At 53.1% G+C, this 25,449-nt stretch overlaps 2 protein-coding genes across 2 annotated transcripts; both read right to left on the reverse strand.

Annotated features, from left to right (window-relative positions):
* Positions 1-757: 757 nt before the first annotated feature.
* On the reverse strand, positions 758-15,792 carry CDC25A (cell division cycle 25A). The gene is made up of 16 exons (XM_074891103.1): positions 15,580-15,792; positions 12,682-12,767; positions 10,666-10,720; positions 9,990-10,025; positions 9,813-9,849; positions 9,323-9,424; positions 8,762-8,878; positions 7,776-7,889; positions 7,020-7,094; positions 6,233-6,385; positions 5,837-5,929; positions 5,391-5,453; positions 5,203-5,301; positions 4,348-4,478; positions 3,867-3,978; positions 758-2,537 (listed from the first exon to the last, which is right to left on the reverse strand). Exons 1-16 carry the CDS (start codon positions 15,729-15,731, stop codon positions 2,397-2,399), a joined length of 1,566 nt encoding a protein of 521 aa, XP_074747204.1. The 5' UTR covers positions 15,732-15,792; the 3' UTR covers positions 758-2,396.
* Positions 15,793-18,702: 2,910 nt separating this feature from the next.
* On the reverse strand, positions 18,703-24,816 carry LOC141946389 (E3 ubiquitin-protein ligase TRIM7-like). The gene is made up of 7 exons (XM_074876113.1): positions 24,367-24,816; positions 22,785-22,871; positions 22,214-22,444; positions 21,304-21,326; positions 20,869-20,984; positions 20,500-20,532; positions 18,703-19,399 (listed from the first exon to the last, which is right to left on the reverse strand). The coding sequence occupies exons 1-7, from the start codon at positions 24,763-24,765 to the stop codon at positions 18,888-18,890; spliced, it is 1,401 nt and encodes a 466-aa protein (XP_074732214.1). The 5' UTR covers positions 24,766-24,816; the 3' UTR covers positions 18,703-18,887.
* Between the last annotated feature and the right edge of the window lie 633 nt (positions 24,817-25,449).

Raw genomic sequence — 25,449 nt, forward strand, 5'->3', positions numbered from 1 at the left:
CTGGAGCATACAGGAAAGCAGGACGTTATTTGTCATCATTTAAAGTTATCCCAGAAGCAATGAGCAAAGGAAAAAAGAGTGGGTTTTGTTTGACTTCCCCCCCAGGACTCTTAAACACAGACCGAGGTGGGTATAAAGCAAGCGGTCGCTTTTCCATCTCCGCAGGGTTACAGGCACAGCCCATCCCTCAGAGCACACCTGCAGCTCAGTCCCCTGACACCGCTGGGCCACAGAGCTGCTCCACTCAGTTTCCTGAATATCAGGAAGTTTGGGATAACGATTTAGGGGCATTTGCAGGAAGTGCAACTGTAAAGCCACAGATTGCCATAATGGTTTTGCTCCAGATGAGTGACCTTAGAAAAGAGCATCGCAGCTTCATCAGTCTCCATCTGCTTTTCCTTTTTTTCTTTGAACACGGCTGGTGAGTTAAAACTTTCACGTAGAACAACTATTTGTTTACAAAGTTGTACCAAGACATCTTGCCCAGCCACCGTACAGCTAAATGGATTACTTACCGCTTAGGCTTGGCGCAACGGGCCTTGCACCAAAAAGCAGTTTGGGGTGATAGCATTGCCACCCGTGTGTGTCACGGGCAGCTGGCCTTCCCCCCCACACACCAACACACCCCTTCTTCCCACCACACAGCCCCCCCAGCACATCACCAGCTTCCTCCGGGAGTTCAGACCTTCCAAGGGAGATCTCCTAATCGCCGTCTCTGATTTAGCATTTCATCAATTTCCTATTCAAGATACTCAGCTTTGAGGGAAACCAGCAAAATCCAATTTATTTTTTTTCAAATTGAGAAAGTTAAGAGTTCAAAGTTTATCCTTTCAGCTCTCCAGAGGATTAACAGCAGGTTTTAAGAAAGTTTTTTTTTAAAAAATATCAAGTTAAAATTCCACATAGGGCACCTCCATTTCAGTATCTCTTTCTTTTTTTTTTTTTACACAGATACACCAGTACACAAGACTAGCTCGCGGGGAGCAAGCCAAGCCGTGCGAAGCGTGGATTACTGCTAAAGAGCCGAGAGCTTCCAGGACGTGTGGCTGTTCCCAGGCTGCACGCCCGGCCTCGGGAGCACTGGTTTCACCAAGAAATTCCTGTGTGAGGAAGACGAGTTGCAGCAATCATCGCAGCGTCAAGCAGCCGGCCTTACCCCGAAATCACCGGGCAAAGCTGGGTAAGGTTCGTTAGTTGGGTCTTCGGTGACACCAAAAATTAGCAGCAAAGCAGTTTTAGGGCCGGCACTGTTGTGCCGCAGAACCGTGAATTCTGCTTTAGGTGGGCAATTTGTAGAGCTCAGCTACCAGGTACAGCGCTGGCTGAGGAAGTGCCTCTTCCTTCAAGAATTAATTCTATTTCCTGCCTTTCCTGGCAGAAGGTGCTTCTGCTACTGGAGAAGTGGCTGAAGTCAAAGCCACAGCAGCAGGAGCGGTTTTGGAACAGCTTCCCTGGGATCACCAGTGCCATTCCTGACAGCCAGGCTCTTTTCTGGACATATTTCATTCTAATAACACGCAGCCTTGGAGGGAGCTGTGACAGTAAATTGCTGCTGTTGAGAAACCTGGTAACAGCTTTGCCACCTGGGATCACCAGAGACAGCCCAATTCTGAATTACCCTCAGCTCCCAGAAGCTCTCCCCATGTTGAAATACCAACTAGAACTAAAGCAGCAGCTAAATACAAATTACTATAAAATAAAGCAATCTAGATTAAGTAAACGAGGTGAACACAGTATCTACATAAAATAAGCAGTTTCCCCTTAGACTGTCTTCAAGAGGCTTCCCATGGCAAAACACAGGAGGTGGGAACCTCGAGCTGTAATGAACTATTTCCCGTTTTACTTCACCACGACGCATTATGCTATGAAAACACAGAATCCGAGCTGCAGCTGAGAAAAATAATTAACCCCCCCACCCCCCAACAGCAGGCTGCCCTTTAGCAGAAGCAAGGTTTAAGTACAATCCAGATGATTCAACTGCAGCGGTAGTAGCTTCATTTGACTGTATTTAAATAAAACAAAGCATTTTAAAAAATAACAGGCGCTAAAATACCCTCCCTGCTTTAACACCATGTGCCAGCCGAGCCCCACGGACGTGGCCGAGAGGGGAGACCCACCCCTCCCCGGGCAGACTGTCGGGCAGTTTGTGGATGTCACACGAGGAGCCGTTTCCTCAGAGCGGCGTAACAAGAGTATTCAGAAGAGTCAGCTCCCAGCCAGCACCCGGGCTGCTCGGCTCAGACCTGCAGCCCCAAATTCCACAGTGTTCCCAGTAAGACAACAGACGGGGAGGGAGCCGGTGCCGGATAACCATGAGCGAGGAACAAGCACGTCTCCCTCCCACTGCAGCCCTCTCCCCCCAAAAACAGGCAGTCTTCGCTTGTTCCGTTCGGCCCTTAGAGCTTCTTCAGGCGACTGTACAGTTCCCTTTTGCTCCTCTCGCCAGCCCAGGTTCGGCTTTTGGTGCGGAACCTTTTCAAGTCTTCTTTGAAGTCCTCGTGGTGCATGGGGCGGTAGCTCTGGGGCTCGCAGAAACTCTGGGGAAAGAGAAGCTGGTTTCACTTCAGCGCGTCACAGGAGAGGTGACCTCCGAGACCCACCGAGAGAGCCTGGTAGCAACCACCCCAACAGCCAGCACCAGAATAAACAGAAATAAACCCCCCGCCTCTGGGCAGGAGCCTCATCCCAGCCGCTCTCAGACAAAGCCAAGCGATACTCAGATTACAGCTCCTTCAGAAGCGATAGCTGTTAAACGAAGGACTTTCAGGCCTGTGTACAAAGCTCTCACCCCAAGTTTTCTGGCAGATGTCAACACACAAACTAAGTTTATCTTGGATTCACCTTGAAATAGCACAGATGTGAAGAACACTTGTATCTCAGACCGGCCAGCGGCTGGCCCCCATCGCCTGTTCCATGCTGCCACCTTGAGGCCCTCGGTCCTCCCACCTCGGGACAGGAGACCCAGAGGCCCGAAAAAAACCCCCCGAAACAAAACCCCGGCGGCCCAACCACCGCAGGGGAGCCAGCAGATCGCGAGGAGAGCCAAAACCCAGCAGCACTCGCTGCCAGGAACACCGGCATCCCAGTCGCTGGGAGAGCCCAGGCCCCACTGGGGAACGGCACGCAGCCCCACACAGCGCGGCCAAATCTCTCGCGTCTTTCTGAAAACGCACCAAGTCCCAGAGGGGGGAGGTAAGCCAAGAGACCCTCTGAAGTGTGGGTCTGAGAGGGACTACAGCGACAGTTGGGCCGCAGCCGGTTTTGTGTCAGAACAGCAGGAAGAACGAGTTGGGGAGAGGGAGTACAGCACTGACAGGCTGAAGCAGCTAAAGGGATCCAGGAGAGACCATCCCCAGAATGCTGGGAAACTGCTCGGCATCTTTTAGTTTCCTTTTCTGAATCACAGGCTGAAAACTCAAAGCTCGAGTTTTTCAATTTTGCTATTTTAGTATAAAATGAGACTTCAGGTTTCCATTTGTTACATGGCAATTACTGTCAAGCCTCTCTTCTCTCCTAGTCCTTGCAGGCTGAGCAGTCTTAAATTTCTTCCCCGAATGACATTTTGAACTCCTAGTTGTTATAGGGGGGGTAGAATTTTGTATTTTACTCGAGACAAGTGGAAGAACTTTTCAACTCTGGCAACAAGACAGCTCTGAAGTATGGAATAGGCTTTGAGAGCCTCGCTGTCAAATTTTAACTGCTCTCAGTACAGAAGAGCATTGAAACAGAGCAGGAAAAGCTATCCCAGCAAAAACACTCTACCCCAAAGATAAGTCTGATTGAGTACGAATACATCAGTATTATTTAATCTATTGTTTCTTCTCCTGCGAGTGTGAAAGAGATGAATTTAAGAGAACGTTACTTACACGGCATCTTAGGAAGAAGTCCTTGTAGCCCCCCTTGAGGACATACAGCTCTGGGTAGTGGAGGTTGGGGTATTCATTACCCAGCCTGTCCCGCTCTCTCACAAACCGGCACCTGTAGCAGGAAAAAGATCTTGCATTCAACAAACAACAGGTGCAAACAGCTCTCACCCAAGACTTCCCATTCCTCAGATAACAGAAGTAAGCCACTGCCTATCAGGAACAGGCTGACAAGCCACGCTGGCTGCAAAGCTGTGCCTAACTGGTTTTTCCTTTCCACCTCGAAGCATTCCAGCCCAACTTCAACATGGCCACTCGCACCGTGGGCTGCGTCACATCCCTGCCAGAGGTGACAACCAACATCTGCTCGCCATAAACTGTGTCTTAAGCAGCGTGCCAGCACGGTAACTGGTGCCACCCTGAAAGCTTTGATCTCAGCTAGCACAGCAGCAAGTTCTTCTCTAGGGTATGTGGGATAACTCACATGCGAGGACCCCGCTCTGAAGAAAACTCGCAGTGGAACACTATTATCACTCGTTTGTTCTCCGATGGCTGGATCGGCTTCTTAAGCAAGTACTCTTCCACATCCTCTTCCATGTGGAGGTTTACAGCACCCTGTGAAGGCAGAGCCATGCCCAAGCACGGGCAGTGAGTGGAGGAGAACAGTCACAAACCTATCCCACTTCCATGCAAGCCTCATCTTAGCTTCCTAGAGGAGCTCTGGCCACCCTCTCCAGCCGTTGGAACACAGCTCAGACCCGGGCAGAACATTACGGATAGTCTAACGCTGATTCTGCGTGACCTGGACCTGGTCCAACAGCCATTTCAACAGTTGTGGCTCGTTGGATTTCCCTTCCCATCTTATTCTATTTGAGAGAGCTGGGCAGCTTGCTCAAGCAGCAAACTTCAAGATCAATTATGTTTTGTACAGCCATTTGTTCTGGGAAGTCTGTGGTTTAAATGAAGTTTAATATTCTGACTTTATCTTCCCTAGATATCAGGATGCTGGACAGCAAGTGTCGTACATCCTCCTCGGGAGCCATCTTTCTGCTTGTCACACAGGCCACCTCCTCTGCTTAAGGAAAGTGGAACATTCCCTCCTTTGAGGGGAAAAAAAAAAAAAAAAAAAAAAAAAAATCACTTTGTGAACCACATGTGAGCTCAGTGTCCCGAGACTGACACAGTGCAGGGGCATACCAGGATTGCAGACCTCAGTGAGGCACCCCAGCTGTATCCACATGGCCTTGGATACTCACGAGTCAAGAGCAGCCCCACACGGCGCCAAGTGACCCGTTTGCAACTTCAGACAACTCTGATCACTCTTACAGGGTCAACATACCTTGATGTGTCCTCCTTCATACTCATATGGGTATCTACAATCAATTATCACACACTCCTTGATGAACCTCGCAAACTTCCCAGTCAGCACAGACACAATCTGAAAAAAACCAACAGTTGTTTCAAGATGGTTTTGTGTTGTTCCCCCTCCCAGAAAAGAATTTTTCTTACTGTCTCTGGAGCACATACCATTTCTGAGTCGATATATTTTAAATCTTGATGCTTCCCATCAACAGTGTGGAATAAATAACCCTATAAGACAAACAGCATTTAATGAATAAAATTCCAAATGTGAGCCACGTAGGCAATAGCACAGTGTCCAGCAGTTAATTTTGCAACACAGATACTTTGTTGACAAGAATCTCTTCAGCAAAGCTCAAGAGTTAAAGCTAAGAATTCTAATATTCGGGGACAGAATTCTGGTTTTGGCTCCTATACTGAAGGCATTTTGCGGGTCTTTTTGGGTAACCGCTTGTGTCTAACCTATGAAAGCAGCCTCTCACCTTCCCTAGGGATTGGAGTGCACACTGCTAAAGGAGGGAAGTGCTTTACTTGGGCTGGTTTGAGACACCTCTACCAAGAGAGGCCATTGAAACACTGGAATTAACACTTGACCCTTAAATCACTTGAATTACCTTTGAGAAGTCACCAATAAGGTCTCTCTGGTCACTGTCCAAAATGCTTTCGATCTCCGCTGCGGAGGATTGTGTCTTCACCATTTTCAAACTCTAGAGGAACACAGGTTAGAGATCAACGCCGAGCACTGAGAGCAGAGAGATCCTTTTCCCAAAACATAACAGAATCCTCAAAAGTTTACTCTGAAGCCCTGAATTAAGGCAAAACTCAGGCTCAGGAGATGCAACTACTGCACCAGCTCCTCCAGATCCCCTGCACTGTGCAGAGAAGGCAGTTTGGCTAGGTCAGCAATTCACCTGAAGAAGGTCTCTCATTACCCTTCATAAACTAGACGCCTATATTAGATCCTCTCCTAATCAATTCTCTATTACAAAACCGGATGCCAAGCCACCAACCGTTGAGTCCTCAGAAGGCGTTCCAGGCAGGCTTTTCCTCTTCTTGGTTTTTCCTGGAGAATTCTCTTCCTGGGATCTCTCCATCCTTTTCTGGGTGGTTCTTCCTACAGCACTAGGCACAGAGGAAGAGCCAAACAACCGGCACCGTTTGGCCTACGAGGAAGGAGAGAAGTTAAGAGTTGTCCAGCAAAGATTGAGATTAGAAACTAAGTGAGCCTCAGACTTTCAGACTATTACAAATGTTGCCTCGTATAAGGCACCACCAGGGCACAGCAACAGCAGGATGTTAATAGGGTCATCTAAATGCAGAACCCACATTTCCAGTAACACTTGTTCCTTGCTGTGAGGATGGGGTGAGCTTGGAGCACCATAAACCATATGATGTGCTAGCAGGGTGCTTTATACTAATTAGCAGACAATCAGCAGATTAAGGGGCATTTTACTGGAGCCTAAACTCCCTTTGCAGTCTGTTATCAGGAGATTGGGCTACAGGCATTCCAGGTAAGTCTGTGCAGAATGTATTCAAGATATGTCAAGTATCTGATAAGGGAAGTCAAGATCTTTTTGCATTTATGAAGTGGTTTTGTAAAAAAAGAGTTAATGCCTATATAGGCACACAATGAGCATTGTTCCACACTGACAAAGTCTTTCAGGTAAACAGGCTTTAGAGATAAGGGGGGCTTTCTGCCATCTCTTGTTTTGTTGTTGTTATTATGGACACAGGATCAGAGACAGTGTGATCAATTGTCCCCGTCTCTGTTCTGCTGTGCTCTCACAGAACACTCACCCGCTTGTCTGATTTCCTCATGACCAGTGGGGCAGTCCAGAGGCTCGCCACATCAGACGGCATCTCCTCATCGTTCTGAGAAAAAAGAAGAAAGTTTATTCTCATCTATTTCACCGTGGGCAGAGACTGTAAATACAGCTTCTGCACAGCTGGGGCAAACACTCCAGTCAAATTCAGCTGTCAGAGCAGTTTTAATTTAACGCAATTACTAGTCCAATACTCAATGAAACAATGGACGAGTCAAGACATGTCGGAGAAGGTAAGTGTTATCAATTCATTGATTGATTAACAATGATGTTTCTCCAAAGCTTTAAGCATTTCAAATTCAGTTAGAAAGTCTTTTATTGAAGTGGCTTGAAAGCAAATATCACCTCTAGCTCTTTCAGCAAGTTTCTAAAGAAAAACACCAGCTATTCAAATAATTGTCTCTAGTAACACAATTCTCATTGGCCAGTAGGAACAGCAGCAATTCTTAAACTAACTGCTGTTCACACACGAAGCAAATCCCACTGTCTGCACTGGGAAAGAGCACATGTAAGATAGAGACACTTAAATGTAAGAGTTGAAAAAGAGGATGACCCTGCTTCTAGCATTCCCTAGTACCTAGCTTTCTGCAGCTGGATTTACCACACCAACTTCTGCTAGAGCATACGTGCACCACGGACACGTATTCTCAGCAGACTATTAATGTTAGACAGAGCTGATTTTGTTTATCATGTTTCTACGTAATTTCTATTGTATTTCCTTTGTATGTACCTTCAAATCTTGCTCATCGAGCAGCTCTAGGAATCCATCGTCATCTTCGCTCTCAGAGGAGGTCAGAGAAGACCGCTGCAGGAAAGCTGGCCCGTCGTTTTCCTGTTCACCCAACTGAGACAAGACAGTTTTAACAACACTCCTCTTTGCTGCAGGATGCTGTAACCCCAGGGGTGATGCCACACCTCTCACTGCACTACAGAAAACATGGCAGTTATTCCACCACCTTCATTACTCTGACTTGAGCAAACCCCAGACCGAGTTCCACTACTTCTATTTGATCCCTACAAAGGCTTCGTTTGCCTCGTCAAGCAATAACCCCTTTCTCTGGCAGAAGCTGTCCAGTGAAGGGGCAAAGAGGAGAAATGGGTGGTGTCAACAGGAACAAGAATTAAGATAAACCCCACAGTGGATAAACACAAGATCAAGAGGATCAAGCAGGATGAAGGACCACCAGATTCAAGGAGTGAAGACAGGACTTAGCCCCCCAGCTCTGTTTTGGCACAAGGACCCATCATGTTCTTTCAGTTGCTTTTCCTAAGCAATAGGATATGAATAAGGTAATATTTTCTTGCATGTCACATCTGGACATAAGATTCAGCTGCAGCTACACGGTTGAATTCACTGTTCCAGATGCATCTGCCTCAATATAAATATCTACTTTATTGATAGTGAAAACAAACTAAATTCCTCTATTCCACATCGATGTCCACGCTCCCTTGATTTACTGCAGCATAACCTCAGCTCTGCAGTGACTAATCTTTCACAGACTACAGAACAAACATGTTTCAATCCTCTGACCATCTCATGAGCCATATGTGAGAATTTTCTTATCTGGCAGATAGATTAATTTTTCGATTTGGCACATGAATAGTGGTGATTAACAGCATTGTCTTAGAATCCTGATGCAATTTTTCTTCCTCAGGGACTGTAGGTACGCAGAGGATTAGGTGAGAATTAGTTGTAAAAAACACTGTAGTACTTACTATCTGAGCTGGAGGTGAGCTCTGCCTTGATCCAGGAACACTTTTTCCATGACGGGAATGGATATGCACAGAACAACGAGAAGCTGGTTTGGTTGGCTTCTTAAACTCAAACGATTCCTGAATTAAAGAGGAGCAAAGTGATCATTTTACCAAAGTTACAAATTGTGCGAGCTGCTGGCATTTTTTTTTTTTTTTTTGCAGGGGTGGGGTTTGTTTTGGTTTTTTTAAACTACCTGACGTTTTGGATTTAAGCTCCCTGCTGCCAACAGAAATAGTCTGAAGGTGAATGTTTTCAAATTAAAGATGTTACAGTAGTGATTCATTTTACATAATCAAGCTTTTATCCTCCTGATATCACCTACAGGCTTAAGGCTTTCCTACTTCTTTTGTCAGACAACTTCATTCAGATATAACTTTGTTATGGCTGACTGAACTACAGCTTGGCAGAGAGTAAGAGAAGCCTTTTCCACCGCACCCGCTGTTGAAGGGGTGTGCTAATTCAGCTTCCTTGGTCCTGCCTCTTACCCCATATCATCGCAGGCAACAGAAAGCAACACTTACATTCTCCTTATTTTCATCTTGTTCCAAGAGCTGAAAAGCATCGCTATCCAGAGAATCAGAATGGTTTCTCTTCAGAGCAGGACTGGATCCCAGGAGGCTTTGCTACAACGTTCAGACAAAAGTGCCAGCTCAGCATTGTGCCACACAGTCTCTGCACAACCACGTTTTAAGCAAAAGGGGAGTTAATAAAAACTGTAAGGTCTCTGACTACAGATCGGTGCTAACTGCGCAGAAGTCTTTTACGCTGACGTCTCAGTACAGGTATCAAAATGCTTCAACTGCATTAGTGACAAAGCTGCATCACTGAAATTTCACGCCAACTTGAAGGAGATTTTGAGTTTGCAAGCTGTAATTCTGACAGTTTTCATTAAGTACCACAGCAGCTGTTCTTGAAGCCAGAAAATTAACAAGTTATGGAACATATCCAACTAAAAACACAACGCGCTAAATCCTTTAACATTTATATAACATCAACACCACTCTCACTTACTGGCAGTGAATGTATTCTTCTGAAAGGCATCCGAATGCTACAATGAAAAAGAACCAAGATTTATTTCAATATTTTGTTTTAAAAGACAGTAACGTGAGTAGAACTCACTCCCCCCACCCCCAGTAAAACTCCGTAAGCTACAACAGTCACTGACAGAGAAGATAGAAGTATACTTACTTCAGTCTGCTGGATTCAAGAATCGCTTTCTCAAACCTAAAAAGCAAGCGAGATGCCCCAGAGTTAGCACCAAAGGATAATACACTAAAAATCAACCTTGTATTTAAGTCATGAAGTGTTGGCTAAGCAGAAACCAACATGTTTCTTGATGACACCGGCTATTTATAGCCAGTTTATCCAATCCTAGTTTTTGAAACACTAGCTAGACTCCCTTCTTCCCCTCCTTTCCCCAATTTTTTTCTACATTGTTTAGACAAGAAAAGCTAGGTTGAAGGAAGAAAAGCTCAGTAAGTCAGGCACGAAGGATATCTGTCCCCCATCACAGAACATTTGGGAGGGGGAATCTGTGGCAAATTCAAAGCTCAGAGCAACTGCCTGGTATCAGTTAAGGCATACAGAAGCATAAATTATACAGACTCCTGGTAAGGTGCCAGGGTCGTGCTCAGTCTGGCTGGTACAACACGTTAACTCAAACCCAAGACTTGTTAAGTACTCGGGGACACAGAGGAGACAGAAGGCCTGGCATCTCCAGCTGCAGAGCACTACAGCCCACCCTTCCAGAGGCTTGAGAGAAGAGCCCACTGCGTGCATGCCCGCAAAGGAAAACCCACGTCCTACATTTGTTAATAGTGCAACGTGAAACGCCAGAAGTCAGGCTTAGCATACGGTTACATACGTTTCCTCCATGATATCGTTTGAGGCTGCAGGACCAGGTGAATCCAGAGCACAACCTGCAGAGGAGAGACAGTATTTTCTACTGAGTAGCAGCATCTCAGCATCTAGGACATGCAAAATATGGGACACTGCTAGATTTCCTGAGCTTAGAGAGGAAACGGATTTCAGAAGTCCAGTCTGCAGCTTCATCTCAGTGTAGAAGCAAATAGTTGCAGATACTCCACACTGTTGGGTTTTTTTACCATGGATAAGGTGTTAGTGCTTGGGGAAAAATAGGAGTAATTAAAAAAAAGGCAGCCCCAGCCCTGCCTAGAATGTCATATAGAACAGAGGGCTACCACATAACATGGCATACTCTTGGCTTATTCTCCCACACACAAATTTTAGTAAACAACTTTTAGGGGTTTTTTTAAGCCATGTTTTTACTTACATCTATAGGAAGAAATTCTGGGCTCACTCCAAAAAATTAGTCAAAAGGCACTTCTTAATGCACGCAAGGGTACCAAAAACAACAGCAAGCACTCCATAAGCACAAACCAAGTGAAACATTACAACTACACAGCATCTAAGCACAGCCAAATACCTACTTAAGCACAGATCCCCAAGGAGTTTTTGTATTATGGTTATATTCACAAGCCCTAGTGACAGGCCAACAGCTCACCAGAACGTACTCTACACCATCATGACAAGACTTGTTACTGCTTTGGTGACTGTGATCTAAACAAACTACAAAGAATTAATTTGACTAATATGACAAGTAGTGGTCTCGGCAGTGTTTTGTAAGCACTTAAGACCTGCTTGGGAGAGGGGAAAAAAAAAAAAAGCCAAGAAGAAAGTGAAGATTTAGCAAGCTTGGTTATTCTATCCCGCTCTGTGGTTTGTGAGCTGTTCTCACATTTTAGCGGTTCATAAAGTTCCTCTGAAGGCTGAAAGTACCATGCACAGTCAGACTGGTGCATAAATTCAGGTGGAGACACTGATTTCCATCACTGGGCTGGACCAATGAAGTATCAGAAGCTTCCCTGATTCTACAAGTTATGGGGTAATAGCTTATTTCATTTTCACCGATAAAGCATCTCATCTGAAAAAAGCACTTTTAGGCAAGTATCAGTGCTAAGATACAGCTCCCCAGGTTTCAGATAAACAATCAGCTCGTGTTAACAAAAAGCCACAAAAAAAAAAAACCCAAACCATAAGACAAACCGTGCTCAATGGCCTTGATTTGAGCATGCAGAGGAGGTTAGCACAGCTTGGGTTTAAAGAGAGAAAGCACACAGTGACGACTTGCTCTCATCACAGTTATCACCCTCCAAAGGGCAGAAACTCAAACCAGTCCCATTCCGAGCTGAATGCAGATATGCAACGGGTCCTATCAATGGAGAACTAAACACTATCTCCCCGTCTTCCAGACCTCAGCCCCGGCACACAACTATAAACGCTCCCAAGCCGATGTCTGCAAGACACCGTGGAGGAGAGAATGGTGGGAATCCAATTCACCAGTGAAGCCTATCTTGGGCTATCTCCAGCAGCCTTCATCGTCAGCTGTCCCTGCTGCAAGAAAGGCTGATACACTCGTGATAAGCTGTTGGCCTACTACCATCAAGAGCAGAACATCAAGGCAATCAGAAAATGGCAGCGATAAACATCATGCTGGAGTACAAAGCATGACAGGTCAGCAGCCACGTCTTAACAGCCATCCTAAGGAAAAAAGGAAAAAGCCATCTCTGACAGAGGCCCCCTGTGGGGGCAGAACCAGTTTTTCCTCCATGCTCGCTCTACTGCTAACATACTCCAGGACAATTAAAGCAAAAAAAAATCCACCCACAACCCAAATTGTGAACTGCAGAAGCTTGCTAAGTGATGGTTCGCCTGCCTCCCTCCTTTCAAGAATGAGAAGTGGCTGCAGGGATTGCAGGCAGATTAGTTCTCTGTCCAAACCCTGGAAGCTACTTGCAGTGGAGGCCACATAAAGATACAATGCTTTTGATTTCTTATTTATTAACTGAGAAAGCCATACCCGAGTCTGTTGATTCTGATGACACTGTTCTTTGTAAACCATTAGCATTCTTGTTTCCCAGATCTTGCTCAGCGCGTTCGTGCACACTGGAAAGGAAGTTAGATATTTGTTTTAAATGCTCATTGAAGCCAGAATACGAGTGCCTGAAGTGTCCAGCACAGGTGATCATAACCTGAAGCCATTATCACCAGCAGCTTGGCAATCCTGCAGACTGCAGTCTCTCGTGCTCCGTGTGCTGCCGAGGACACGGACAATGCCACCTCAGCTCTAACACCTACAGGGACTTAAGCTTCAGGGCTGGGGTCTGTTTTTTTAAACCTGCACATGCAGTACTGATAATATTAAATGTCTCTGTTTTGGAAGCCTGACTTTTAAGACAATAATTATCCTGATTGCCTTTCTGGTAACCTTGCAGCAAACTTTTCTCTGTGAAGTGCTAACTGTGAGGGGTTTTTTGAAACAAGGTTTTAGAGCCTGTCCTGAGCTTGTGCCTTCACTAATGAAGGTCCTAATACAACAAAGTGACAGACCCTGCGGATAAAACTTTAGGATTAAAAACAATTTAAGCGTGCAATAGGTTATTGGTGCCTGGAATCACATTAGCACCTCCCAAATGGTTCTCTGGAAACATGTGTATCGAAGCACCGTTATCCTTCTCAGGACTGCAACCCTCTCTTTGGCAGCCCCTCATTTAATTAACGTTTTTCATAGAAAAACCACCAAACTTCTAACTCAAACTCATTTTTAGAAGTAGTTAGCTCTCAAATTTTCTGTTATCAACTAAGCGAGTTCTCCTCTGCTCACATAACCATCAGACCGGTCGAAATCATTCTGTAGGTGAAGGGGCTCGAGGCATCCAGAGCTCCAGTAAGACCAGCCCCGACCCGAGGCGGGTGCAAGCACAAACCCTGCTCCGTGAGCAGGCAGGAGCCTGCAGGCAAGCTGCCCGCCGCTGAGCCACATCAGACACACACCCCTTCCTGCGGGCAGGGGTCACCGCAGCCTCGATACAGAGAGGGATGCACATCAGATGTAGCCTTACTCTATAGTACCTTAAATAAGGGAAAAGCTACTTGAGTGTGGCTCCTCCATCACATGGGTTAATTAAAAAAATATGCCAGGGAGCTACCTAGGGCTACAAAGGACAAAATAATGAACATGGAGGGGACAGGTGCTAATCATTTACAGGAATTCCAGAAATCTGCAGGAGGACAGGATCATAAAGCAAGCAGGTGATTACAGAAATGAGAATGATATAAAACCAGCAAACAAAGGAGAAATACCAGGAGGGCCAGCAAGACCATAGCAGGCCAGGGCAAAACAGGAGCCATACAAGGGGCAAACTGTAGAGGTTACTGTAGGAGTAACGAGATTGAAGGAGTTAAGAGACAAGTAACAGCAAAACTGGATTGAGTGACTGCATGGCTGGAGTTATGGGGAGAGAGGAGGGGCAGAGCCCAGAGACTGCAACACCTTCCACACGTGAAACAGTAAATAGAGAAGGAGAGTGCAGGAACCGGGCGAGGGTGTGCAGCAGGGTTAGAGGTGTTGGGTGCAGGAACCGGGCGAGGGTGTGCAGCAGGGTTAGAGGTGTTGGGTGCAGGAACCGGGCGAGGGTGTGCAGCAGGGTTAGAGGTGTTGGGTGCAGGAACCGGGCGAGGGTGTGCAGCAGGGTTAGAGGTGTTGGGTGCAGGAACCGGGCGAGGGTGTGCGGCAGGGTTAGAGGTGTTGGGTGCAGGAACCGGGCGAGGGTGTGCGGCAGGGTTAGAGGTGTTGGGTGCAGGAGACAGGCAAAGGGCGTTAGTGGATGGAGCTGAGACGATGTAGATAACGCGATATGGAAGGCAGGAAGGCCGGACACAAAGCTACCAGCATTCATTTGTAGGGAGAGGGGAACACACCCAGTGCCAGGGCCAGGCTCAGGAGCAAGGGGGATGCCCAGAGCAGAACCAGGGGAAGATGGGGACATGTGGGCATGGGGGAGACTGGCCCACTACCTAGGAGCCACGACCACGCGTGGGCAGGGACACCCGTGGGGCAGGGAGGGGTGCGGGTGGGTGGCCCAAGCTCGGGACTCCCTAGGGAGAAAGGGGCTATCTAGCGGGAGGAGGGGCAGTGGAGGGGGTGGGCCCCGAGCAGCAGGAGGGGGGAGCAGAGCTCTGCAGTATTAGGAAGTGGGGGGGGGCGTGTTTTAAGGGAGACGTAGAGGCGTCGGTTTTGCAAGGGGGTGGGGGGGGCATAGGAAGAACTCCTCGAGGCCTCATTTGGGGGGGGCAGGGAGAAACAGCGCCTCGAAGCCTCACTTTTTTGTGGGGAGGATTAGGAGAAGACGTCCTCGAGGCCTTAGCTTTAAGGGCGGGGGGGGGGGGGGGGAGTTGTGTTTGGAAGGAGAGAATGCGGGATAAGGTCCGCAAGGCCTCACTTCTAGAGGAAGAAGGAGATTAAAAGATCTTCAAGGCCTCGATTCGGGAGATGGGCAGGAAGGAGGAGAGATCCACGAGGCCTCATTTTTTTTGGGGGGGTGGAGGGGGCGGGTAGAGGAGGTCCCCGAGGCCTTGCTTCTGGAAGAGGGGTGCAGGGAAGGAGAAAAGTTCCTCGAGGCCTTGCTTTTCTTCTTCTTTTTTTTTTTTCCCAGAAACGGGGGGAGAAGAGCTCCCCCAGGACTCGCTTCGGGTCCGGGGTGTGGGAGAAGAGGCCCTCCAGAGGCATGGCGGGGGGGGGGGGGTGGGTAGAGCCTCCCTTAGGCTTCGCGCCCGGGAGAGAATGGGGGAATAGGCCCTCGCGGCCTTTTTTTTTTTTTTGGGGGGGGGGGGGGGCAAGGTAAAGGCACGGTAGTCAGGAGGAAGGGGTGTGGGGGGTGCCCCGCTCCGCAGAAGGGCCTCCCCCGCTTTGACTCACCCGTGTCCCAGCTGCTCCATGGTGAAGCGGAGGTCGGAGACCGGCGAAAGATCGGCGGGAAAAAGAGACTTAACCACGGCGGGTGAAGCGGGAGAAGCCGGGGAGAAAAGCAGGAGGCGGCGGCGGTAGGAACCACCCGCTGCGGGATCCATCGCGCCGAGCCGACCCGTCTCCTGCTGTCAGCGCGGCCCGCACCGCTTTGACCCCAGCCGCTACCCGTCCCCGCTCCGAAGCTGGCGCCAAACCTCCCTCCACCAATCACAGCGCTCCGCCGCGCGGTATTTGAAAGGGGCGGGTGTTTGTTTTTAAACCGTCCCGCCCACCGCGCGCGCGCTGACCAGTAAGGAACGGCGGCGGGCGCCTCACGCCCCGCCCCTGCTGTTGCTTGACGTCGCTCCCGCCCAATAGAAAAGCCAGCCAACAGGGCGCCGTACGGAGCACGCATGCGTGCCGCGGGGGACTACATTTCCCGGCATGCAGCGGCGCACTGCGCGTTGCCCTCCGCGGCGGTGCATGCCGGGAAATGTAGTCCCCGCCTCACTGAGGCGCCGGCTTGGCCGCCACCTCTCCCCCCGCCCTGGGCCTGAGGGGAAGCGGGTAAAACTGGGAAAGATGAGGGGAAAAGAGCACGAACTCAGCAGGCGACTGGGCCTGGGTGAGCCGAGGAACCCTTCCCGCGGCATTTCTCCTTCGATGGTGAGAACAGTAAACGAGGTGCATCACGGGGGAAGCGGCGACAGCTTTTGTGAGGCGTTTGGGGAGCGACTGCACGGAAGCAAGAAGCCAGCATACATCCCTGCGGCACTGAGAGGGGGTTTGTGGAGCGATAGCACTTGTGAGACTGGTGTGGGACAAGAGAGACTTGAATGTGTCAGCACAGAAAGCAGGCGCAATTGGGCCGCTCCGAATAACCTCTGCAGACCTCACTCCTGTCCTCTGCCTTCAGCAGACTGTGATATTTATCCAAGAGCTGCTATTTGCCTTTAAAATGGACGCATGCCCAGCTTTTCAGAGGATCCATTGCCCTGCCTTGTCTTTTTCCTCCCCTGCCCACAGCCACAGAGCAGGATGGAGGCAGCATGGAAAGGAGGGGACTCCTTGTGTGGGTCGCCCCTCAGACCTGTCCGGTTGTGGACACTGCAGGTGCAGGGGGAGCAGTCCCAGCTCCAAAACGCATGGTCCCATTTTACAGATGGAGAAAAAAGGTGATACAGTGAAGTGCTCGGGACATGCATCGTGGCTGCAGCAGGTCGCGTGTCTTCTCCTCATGCAGGGGTTTTGCAGATCCCTGCTGTTGAACCGAGTCCCTGGCAGATGCGCTCTGCCAGATCTCCCGGTGGGGGTTTCAGAGGCCGCTGTCTCTGGCTGCGGAGATGATCACATCGGGTCTGGTGTTCTCAGCCTGGCACAGCGCCGTAAAAGTCTTGTCAGGGGATCCCACACCTCCAGGACACAACCCCTGTCCCTCCCACCAGATCCACACGATGCTCCTGATTCCTGAATTAGACAACACGGTATCTGCTCCCTCTCTGACCACCTAGGCTCTCACAGATCCCCATCACACCCCCATCTCCAGGCTTGGGTTGGGCCCTCACTCCAGCTCTCCAGTCCGTGGGGTCATCTCCCTGAACATTTCCCTTTCAAGCAACAGCTTTTACAGCTTTACCTGAGCAGTTAGCACCACTATTAGCAGCTCTGTGGCTCCACCCTGAGTTCCTGGGTGTGGGGTGGCTGCACCCCTATCCTGCCCACAACACAGCATACCACATGAGCCAAAGCGACCTGCTTGTTGGATGAGGGGAAGGCTGTGGGTGTTGTTTACCTTAACTTTAGTAAGGCCTTTGACACTGTTTCCCACAGCATTCTCCTGACAAAACTGGCTGCTCTTGGCTTGGATGAGCAGACGCTTTGCTGGGTAAAAAACTGGCTGGATGGCCGGGCCCAAAGAGTGGTGGTGAATGGAGTTAAATCCAGTTGGTGGCCGGTCACGAGTGGTGTCCCCCAGGGCTCGGTTTTGGGGCCACTCCTGTTTAACATCTTTATTGATGATCTAGACGAGGGGATTGAGTGCACCCTCAGTAAATTTGCAGGCGACACCCAATTGGGTGGGAGTGTTGATCGGCTCGAGGGTAGGGAGGCTCTGCAGAGAGATCTGGACAGGCTGGAGTGATGGGCCAAGGACAACTGTATGAGCTTCAATAAGGCCAAATGCCGGGTGCTGTGCTTCAGCCACAACAACCCCCAGCAGCGCTACAGGCTTGGGGAGGAGTGGCTGGAGAGCTGCCAGTCAGAGAGGGACCTGGGGGTGTTGATTGACAGCGGGATGAACATGAGCCAGCAGTGTGCCCAGGTGGCCAAGAAGGCCAATGGCATCCTGGCTTGTATCAGCACTAGCGTGGCCAGCAGGGACAGGGAAGGGATCTCACCCCTGTGCTCGGCACTGGTGAGGCCGCCCCTCGATGAGTGGGTTCAGTTTTGGGCCCCTCACTCCAAAAAGGCCATTGAATGACTCGAGCGTGTCCAGAGAAGGGCAACGGACCTGGGGCAGGGTCTGGAGCACAGGTCTGATGGGGAGCGGCTGAGGGAACTGGGGGGGTTGAGTCTGGAGAAGAGGAGGCTGAGGGGAGACCTCCTGGCCCTCTACAACCCCCCAAAAGGAGGGTGCAGAAAGGGGGGATGAGTCTCTTGAGCCAAGGACCCAGCGCCAGGCCAAGAGGGAATGGCCTCAAGCTGCGCCAGGGCAGGGTCAGACTGGCTCTTAGGAAGGATTTCTTTGCAGAAGGGGTTGTTGGGCATTGGAATGGGCTGCCCAGGGCAGGGGGGGAGTCCCCATCCCTGGAGGGGTTGAAGAGTCGGGTTGACCCAGCGCTGAGGGATCTGGTGGAGTTGGGAACGGTCAGGGTGAGGTTCATGGTTGGACTGGAGGAGCTTCAAGGGCTTTTCCAACTGAGATGATTCTGGGATTCTGTGACCCATGCAGCGCTGCCAAAGACTGGCATGGGCAGTCAGAGCATCTTCCCTGCCTCTCTCCTCTTATTTATGTGTGTCCTCAGTGCCTGTGGGGACAGGTGGGACACTGTCACTGTGAGATCCAGCCAGGATACCAGCATGCACACACCCCCAGGCAGGACAACACATCTTTAATGCTCCAAAGGACTTGGCAGGAGGAGACGCAGCAACATGCAGAGGGGATCCAGCGCAGGCACAGCTGCAGCGAGTTTGCAATGCAATGCTGCACCGTTCCCACGCCTCCTGCCTGCTCAGCTGGCGAAGGGCACAGGCAGGGGACTGGGAGGCATCCAAGCCCCTCAGTCACACAGCTGGATATAGGTTTCTTGTGACCAGAGCCAAAAGTATGGGAAGACCTTCTCGGTGAAGGAGGCCTTGAACTGCAAGATCTGCGTCATGTTCTCCGCATTGTAGAAGGTCACATGGCCCGCTTCGTAGTCCAGGTGGACCCTGATCCTCCGGGGCTCTTCCTCCAGTTCCAGCGGGACAGGGGGCATGTGGAGCGCCGTGTACTGGCGATTCCAGTCCAGCCGCAGGGCCCAGATCTTCCCCAGGGCCATGGTGAGCGAGTCCTTCCTCCGCACAGACTCCACGGCCACCCCCACGGCCCAGCTGTCCCCGTCCCCTACCTCCACCTCCCAGTAATGCCTCCCGCCCATGAACCCCCGGCAGCCCAGGACGCTGGGGCTGCCCGTGAATCTCTTGGGGGTGTCGGAGAGGTTTTGCTGTCTGTCTCCCAGCCGCACGGTTTTGCGGTCCTTTGAGAGGGTCAGGTCCGAGCTTGCCGTCTCGGGGTCCAGTGTCACCTTCACTAATGCACAACAGAGAGAAAAATCAGTCCGTGGCCTGCCAAGGAGCGGACCAGCACCTCTCCCTCCTCTTCCACGGGGTTGGGACGTGTCCTGTGAGCGATACAGGCACTCCTGCCCTGCGAGCGCACACCCGCAGCCCCCTCGGGTGGCACGGGACACTGGGTGCCCTCCACATCAGCACCCACAGGCAAAGCAACGCTCCCTGAAGCAGGACTGAGCCGGGCAGTGTCCCCACAGACGCAACGGACTTCGCTAAACCCGCTTTGCTAATCCTGTGCTGGGTATTGCTGGGTCTAAGCATGACGGGGCTGCAGCCAGGCTGGGTGCGGAGGAGCAGTACGTCCCCGTGGGTGTGAGGAAGACAGCAGTGGTACCAGGCCAGGCCCTGCTCCAGTGACTAGGGGGACGAATGCTCACCAAAGGGAAAACCAGCTCCTAACCCCGCTCCGCCGAGTGACCAGGCAACCTCACTGCGGAGCCGGAGCCGCCCGTTCATGTGGGATGTTCTGCTGCCATCCCGCGGCCATCCCACAAGGCCACAGCGGTGTCACTGCGCAGTGCCACCACCCCCGGGCCCTCTGCTAAACCTCTGGGTCCCCGGCTCACGGTGGGAACCACAGTGTGGGGGAAACTGAGGCATGTCAGGTCCCTCATCCTGAAGACTGAGAGGGCAGAGACCGGCCTTAGCACAAACAGCGCCTGTGATGCTGCCAGGACTGTGTGGACCCCGAGCACCTGCAAAAGCCTTTCTGATCTGTGCCTAAAAGCCAGCTCAGACCGCATACGGCCCCTCTGCTTAACTAGGCACAGCCTTACACATTGCAGCATAAAAATAAAGTCTCCAGAGACAGGGAAGCCGAGGGCCTCGTGTTGTCCCAGCCCCCGTTTGGTGTTAGAGGACAACATTGCTGGACGCTGCCTGGCGTGGGGACGGACCTGGACTTTTATAGCAGCCCTAGTCAAAAGAAAGGTACATGGATTTAGACAGACCCTGGATTTAGATGTTGTGGTTTGAGCCCATCTCTGTGCAGGGACATAAGGAAACTCATTCTGGAAAGCTTTTCTCCCTCATTTGTGCCCATCAGCTCCAGAAACTCACCCCTTTCTCTGTCGATTTTGCTCAGCAGGTTCACTAGAGGAAGAAAAGGAAGATGCATGAGTGTCTCTCCTCTCATGGCATCTCTCCTGCTCCCCATCAGGACTGCGAGCCAGACCCGGAGCTCGCTCCCCAGCTCCCACAGCCCCAGGCTCCAGCAAAGCCCATCTCGGAGATGGGTCCTGTTGGGATCGGGTGTGTTTTGCTCCCAGACCCTGGGGCAGAGGCAGCAGGCAGTGAGGATCTCCCGCCGCAGCCGAGCCCAGGGGAAGCACAGCACGAAGACAGCAGTGCCCGGTGCCCCAGGGCAGCAGCACACCCGCCTGGGGCCCGGACACAGCCAGGCATTCGCTTGCCACTTCTTTGCTTTACCTTTGAATTTGGCCACTGCGTCCACAACCAGCTGGCTTGTCTCAGAGAGGCTCTCAAGGGTCCTCTGCAGCTCCGGGGAAACCGGCTCCGGGATCGGGGCCCTCACCGCCTCGCAGCTGAGGGGGAAACACCATGGAGAAGAGCTCTGACCCCAGCAGTCAGCCAACACCCGGCGCCAGGAGGGAAACAGGGGAGAAAATCCCCTACAGCAACAGAACTCAAGGGAGCTGTGTTCCAGCTACTGGCACATGAAACCCATCTCTAACAGGGCTGCAACGATCTCTAGTTCCAGACAACATCACATTAAATCCCAAAGACTCAGCAGGGCAAAGCCGCCTCCCTCCTGGCTGCTGCTGCTCAGGCGCCTGCAGTGTTTCCAAACCTCTGCCCAAAAGAGCCACATGGGAGGAGAGTGACGCTGGGCCTGTTTCGTACCTGCTCAGGGTTTTGCCAACATCCTGGAAGAGAGAAAACACCAGGTCAGCTCTGGCCCTGCCAAGAAGGACCATGGACCCTGTGGCAGTGAGTTACAGTCACTCCCCTGCTGCATAAAGCAGGGCGATGGTGACCGGGGTGGGGTCACACTGCTGTCCCAGGGACCCTCTGGTGACTTGCTCCCCCAAATCCTGGCTTTCCCTTAGAATCACAGAATCATCTCAGTTGGAAAAGCCCTTGAAGCTCCTCCAGCCCAACCATGAACCTCACCCTGACCGTTCCCAGCTCCACCAGATCCCTCAGCGCTGGGTCAACCCGACTCTTCAACCCCTCCAGGGATGGGGACTCCCCCCCTGCCCTGGGCAGCCCATTCCAACGCCCAACAACCCCTTCTGCAAAGAAATCCTTCCTGAGAGCCAGTCTGACCCTGCCCTGGCGCAGCTTGAGGCCATTCCCTCTTGGCCTGGCGCTGGTTCCTTGGCTCAAGAGACTCATCCCCCCTCTCTGCACCCTCCTTTCAGGGAGTTGTAGAGGGCCATGAGGTCTCCCCTCAGCCTCCTCTTCTCCAGACTCAACCCCCCCAGTTCCCTCAGCCGCTCCCCATCAGACCTGTGCTCCAGACCCTGCACCAGCTCCGTTGCCCTTCTCTGGACACGCTCGAGTCATTCAATGGCCTTTTTGGAGTGAGGGGCCCAAAACTGAACCCACTCATCTGAGGAGCGGCCTCACACTGTGGTCCGCAGCTTGGCAGGCCCAGACTCCCCCCAGCCCCACCACACACCGCGGTGTCCTGGCCTGGCCGCTGGCACGCAGGCTCTGGGCTCTGCCGGGATGCCGGGGGCACCCCCAGCCCTCACCAGGGACTGGGGGGGGGGGTGTCACAGCACGCGGGTGGGTGACGCAGCCTCACCGTAAGAAATTCAACCACAGGCTGGTCACGTTTCTTCTCTATCTCCACAATCAGTGTGTCCAGCAGCGATTTCCTCTCTGAAACGCTGGAGACGTACCGGCGGCGCTCCTCGGCGAGCTCCTGGTGTGCCTGGGCGAGCTGGGCGAGCAGGACACCCTCCTGCTCCTGCAGGAACCGCTGCAGCTGCTCGAAGGCGTCGCGCAGCCTCTGCCGCTCCGAGGCCACCTTCCCCTGCAAGGCACCCGCGCGGGGGCCCCTGAGCCATCCCCTCCTCCGGCTGCCTCCGCACCAGCACGGGTGCTGCGGGGAGGGGGCACGGGGAAAAGGGGAAGAGTTTTTGGAGAGGAAAAGCTGGAAGAGTGGAGAGGGGGAGATGGAGCCAAGATGACAGCAGAGTCTGAATGAGAGCAGGATGGACAGAAGGATATATGGGATGGATGGAGAGGGCGAGAGAAAAGAGTGTCGTTATGGAACAGGAGATAAATATATACAGGGAGAGGGAAAGAGGGGACACGCCCGCAGAGACGGGTGGGTAAGTGCAGGAGCATGGCGTGCGCACGGAGAGACACACCAGCAGGCCATCGCTTTTCTTTTCTCCTTCGGGCTTAAAGTCTTCTTTCTCTTTCTGTAGAAAAACCAGGTTGTCCTGGAGTGTCTCCTGGGGGAAAAAAAAAAAAAGCGTATTTGGTGATTTTGGGATTACATTTGCAGCAGCGAGGTGATGTCACCAAACGGTCCCTTGTGGGGCAACACTGCTCTGGGGGGGGTGTGAGCTGAGCAATGTGGGGAGGGGAAAAGCTCCGAGCCAGCACCCACCTCCCCTCTTCCAGACGGGCGAGGGAGATCCCCCCGCGCAGCTGGGTTGGCCAGAAACATTTCTGGAATAGCTTCATGTGGAAACCCTGAAGTTTGTGGGTTTTGGGTTTGGTTTGTTGGTTTTTGGTTTTGTTTTTTTTTTTAATTAGGAAAAACAACTTTTAGTGTTGGAAGTGGGATTTGTGGGCAGAGGTTTGCAGTGACAGTGTGTCTCAGACACGCTCTGTGAAATCACTGGAGTACTTAAAAAAAAAAACCGTGGCAGAGCGAGTTGCTGGTGTGGGGGACCCCAGCCCGTGTCCCGGGGTGGGGGGAGAGACCGTGTCCCCTTGTCACCATGGCCCCATCCCTGGCTGGGGACAGCTGGGGCACTGGGGACCTGGCAGGGCCTCAGAGGGGTGAGCAGCGAGAGGGACCTGCACTGCTGGGGGGAGGCGATAGGGGGTGGGAGCCGTGGACGAACCGGCAGCCCCAGCAGGGTGGGGGGGACCCCAGCCCACAGCCGGTCAGGGACCCCAAACCATGGCCAGGTAGGGACCCTAACCTGTACCCAGACGGGGACCCCAAACCACAGCCATGTGGGGACCCTAAGCCATAGCCAGATGGGGACCCTGACCCGTACCCAGAGGGGACCCCAAACCCATACCCAGAGGGGACCCCAGCCAGCAGCTGGATGAGGACCCAAATCCGTGGCTGGACAGGGACCCTGACCTGTGCACCAAGGGGACCCCAGCCCCTGCCCAGAGGGGACCCAGATCCATGCCTATGGGGGACCCCAACCCCTCCCCGGAGGGGACCCCAACCCATGGAGGGGACCCCAGCCCATGTGCAGAGGGGACCCCAACCCCTGCCCGGAGGGGACCCCAACCCATGCGCAGAGGGGATCCCAACCCCTGCCCAGAGGGGACCTCCACCCATGGAGGGGACCCCAGCCCATGTGCAGAGGGGACCCCAGCCCCTGCCCGGAGGGGACCTCCACCCATGGAGGGGACCCCAGCCCATGTGCAGAGGGGACCCCAGCCCCTGCCCAGAGGGGATCCCAGCCTGTGCCAGGAAGGGACCCCAGATTTGTACCTGGAGGGGACCCCAGCCCGTGCCCAGAGGGGACCCAGATCCATGGAGGGGACCCCAGCCCCTGCCCAGAGGGGACCCTGACCCACACCCTGAGGGGACCCCAACCCATGGAGGGAACCCCAACCTTTGTTGCCACGGGGGGCCGCCAGCCCCTGCCCTGGGAGGAGCCCCCGACCTGTGCCCCGAGGGGCTCTCCCCCAGCCCCCCAGCGGGACAAGGACCCACCCCTCTCCCCGGGGGCCCCCGTCCCGGCCGGCCCCTACCCGCAGCTCCCGGGCGGCCTCCTCGGCGGGGCGGGCGCGGTGGTGGCGGTGGGGGGATCCCTCCCGGCACTGGGGGCACAGCGGCCCGCGGCAGCTCTCGCAGAAGAGCGCCAGGGCCTCGCCGTGCCGCGGGCAGCGCGGCCGCCGCGCCTCGTCCTCCAGGGCCGCCGCCATGGCACCCAGCGGGCGGTTGGGCCGCAGCGAGCCGGGGGGGACGGGGGCGCGGCACTGCGGGCAGGCGGCGGGGCGCGGCGGGGTCCCCAGCACGGCCGCCAGGCAGCGTCCGCAGAAGTTGTGGCCGCACTCGGTGATGACGGGCTCGGAGAAGAGCTCCAGGCACACGGGGCAAGTGGCCTCGGCCTGCAGGCTCTCGCCCAGGGCCAGCACGGCCCGCGCCATGCTCGCCACCGGCCGCCGCGCTTCCCGGAAAGGGCGCGGGGACGGGACGCTGCGCGCGGCGGGGCGGGCAGGGCCGAGGGCAGGGCCACAGACAGGGCTGCGGGCAGGGCTGCGGGCAGGGCTACGGGCAGGGCTGCGGGCACGGCTACAGGCAGGGGTACAGACAGGGCTGCGGGCAGGGCCGAGGGCAGGGCTACGGGCAGGGCTGCGGGCAGGGCTACAGACAGGGCTGCAGGCAGGGCTACAGACAGGGCTACAGACAGGGCCGAGGGCAGGGCTACAGACAGGGCTACAGACAGGGCCGAGGGCAGGGCTACAGACAGGGCTACAGACAGGGCTGCGGGCAGGGCTGCGGGCAGGGCTACGGACAGGGCTGCGGGCAGGGCTACAGACAGGGCTACAGACAGGGCCGAGGGCAGGGCTACAGACAGGGCTACAGGCAGGGCTGCGGGCAGGGCTACAGACAGGGCTACAGACAGGGCTGTGGGCAGGGCTGCGGGCAGGGCTACAGGCAGGGCTACAGACAGGGCTGCGGGCAGGGCCGAGGGCAGGGCTACGGGCAGGGCTGCGGGCAGGGCTACAGACAGGGCTACAGACAGGGCTACAGACAGGGCCGAGGGCAGGGCTACAGACAGGGCTGCGGGCAGGGCTGCAGGCAGGGCTGCGGGCAGGGTTACAGGCAGG

The sequence above is a fragment of the Strix uralensis genome, chromosome 1 (genome assembly GCF_047716275.1).
Source record: "Strix uralensis isolate ZFMK-TIS-50842 chromosome 1, bStrUra1, whole genome shotgun sequence".
NCBI classification, from domain to species: Eukaryota; Metazoa; Chordata; class Aves; order Strigiformes; family Strigidae; genus Strix; species Strix uralensis.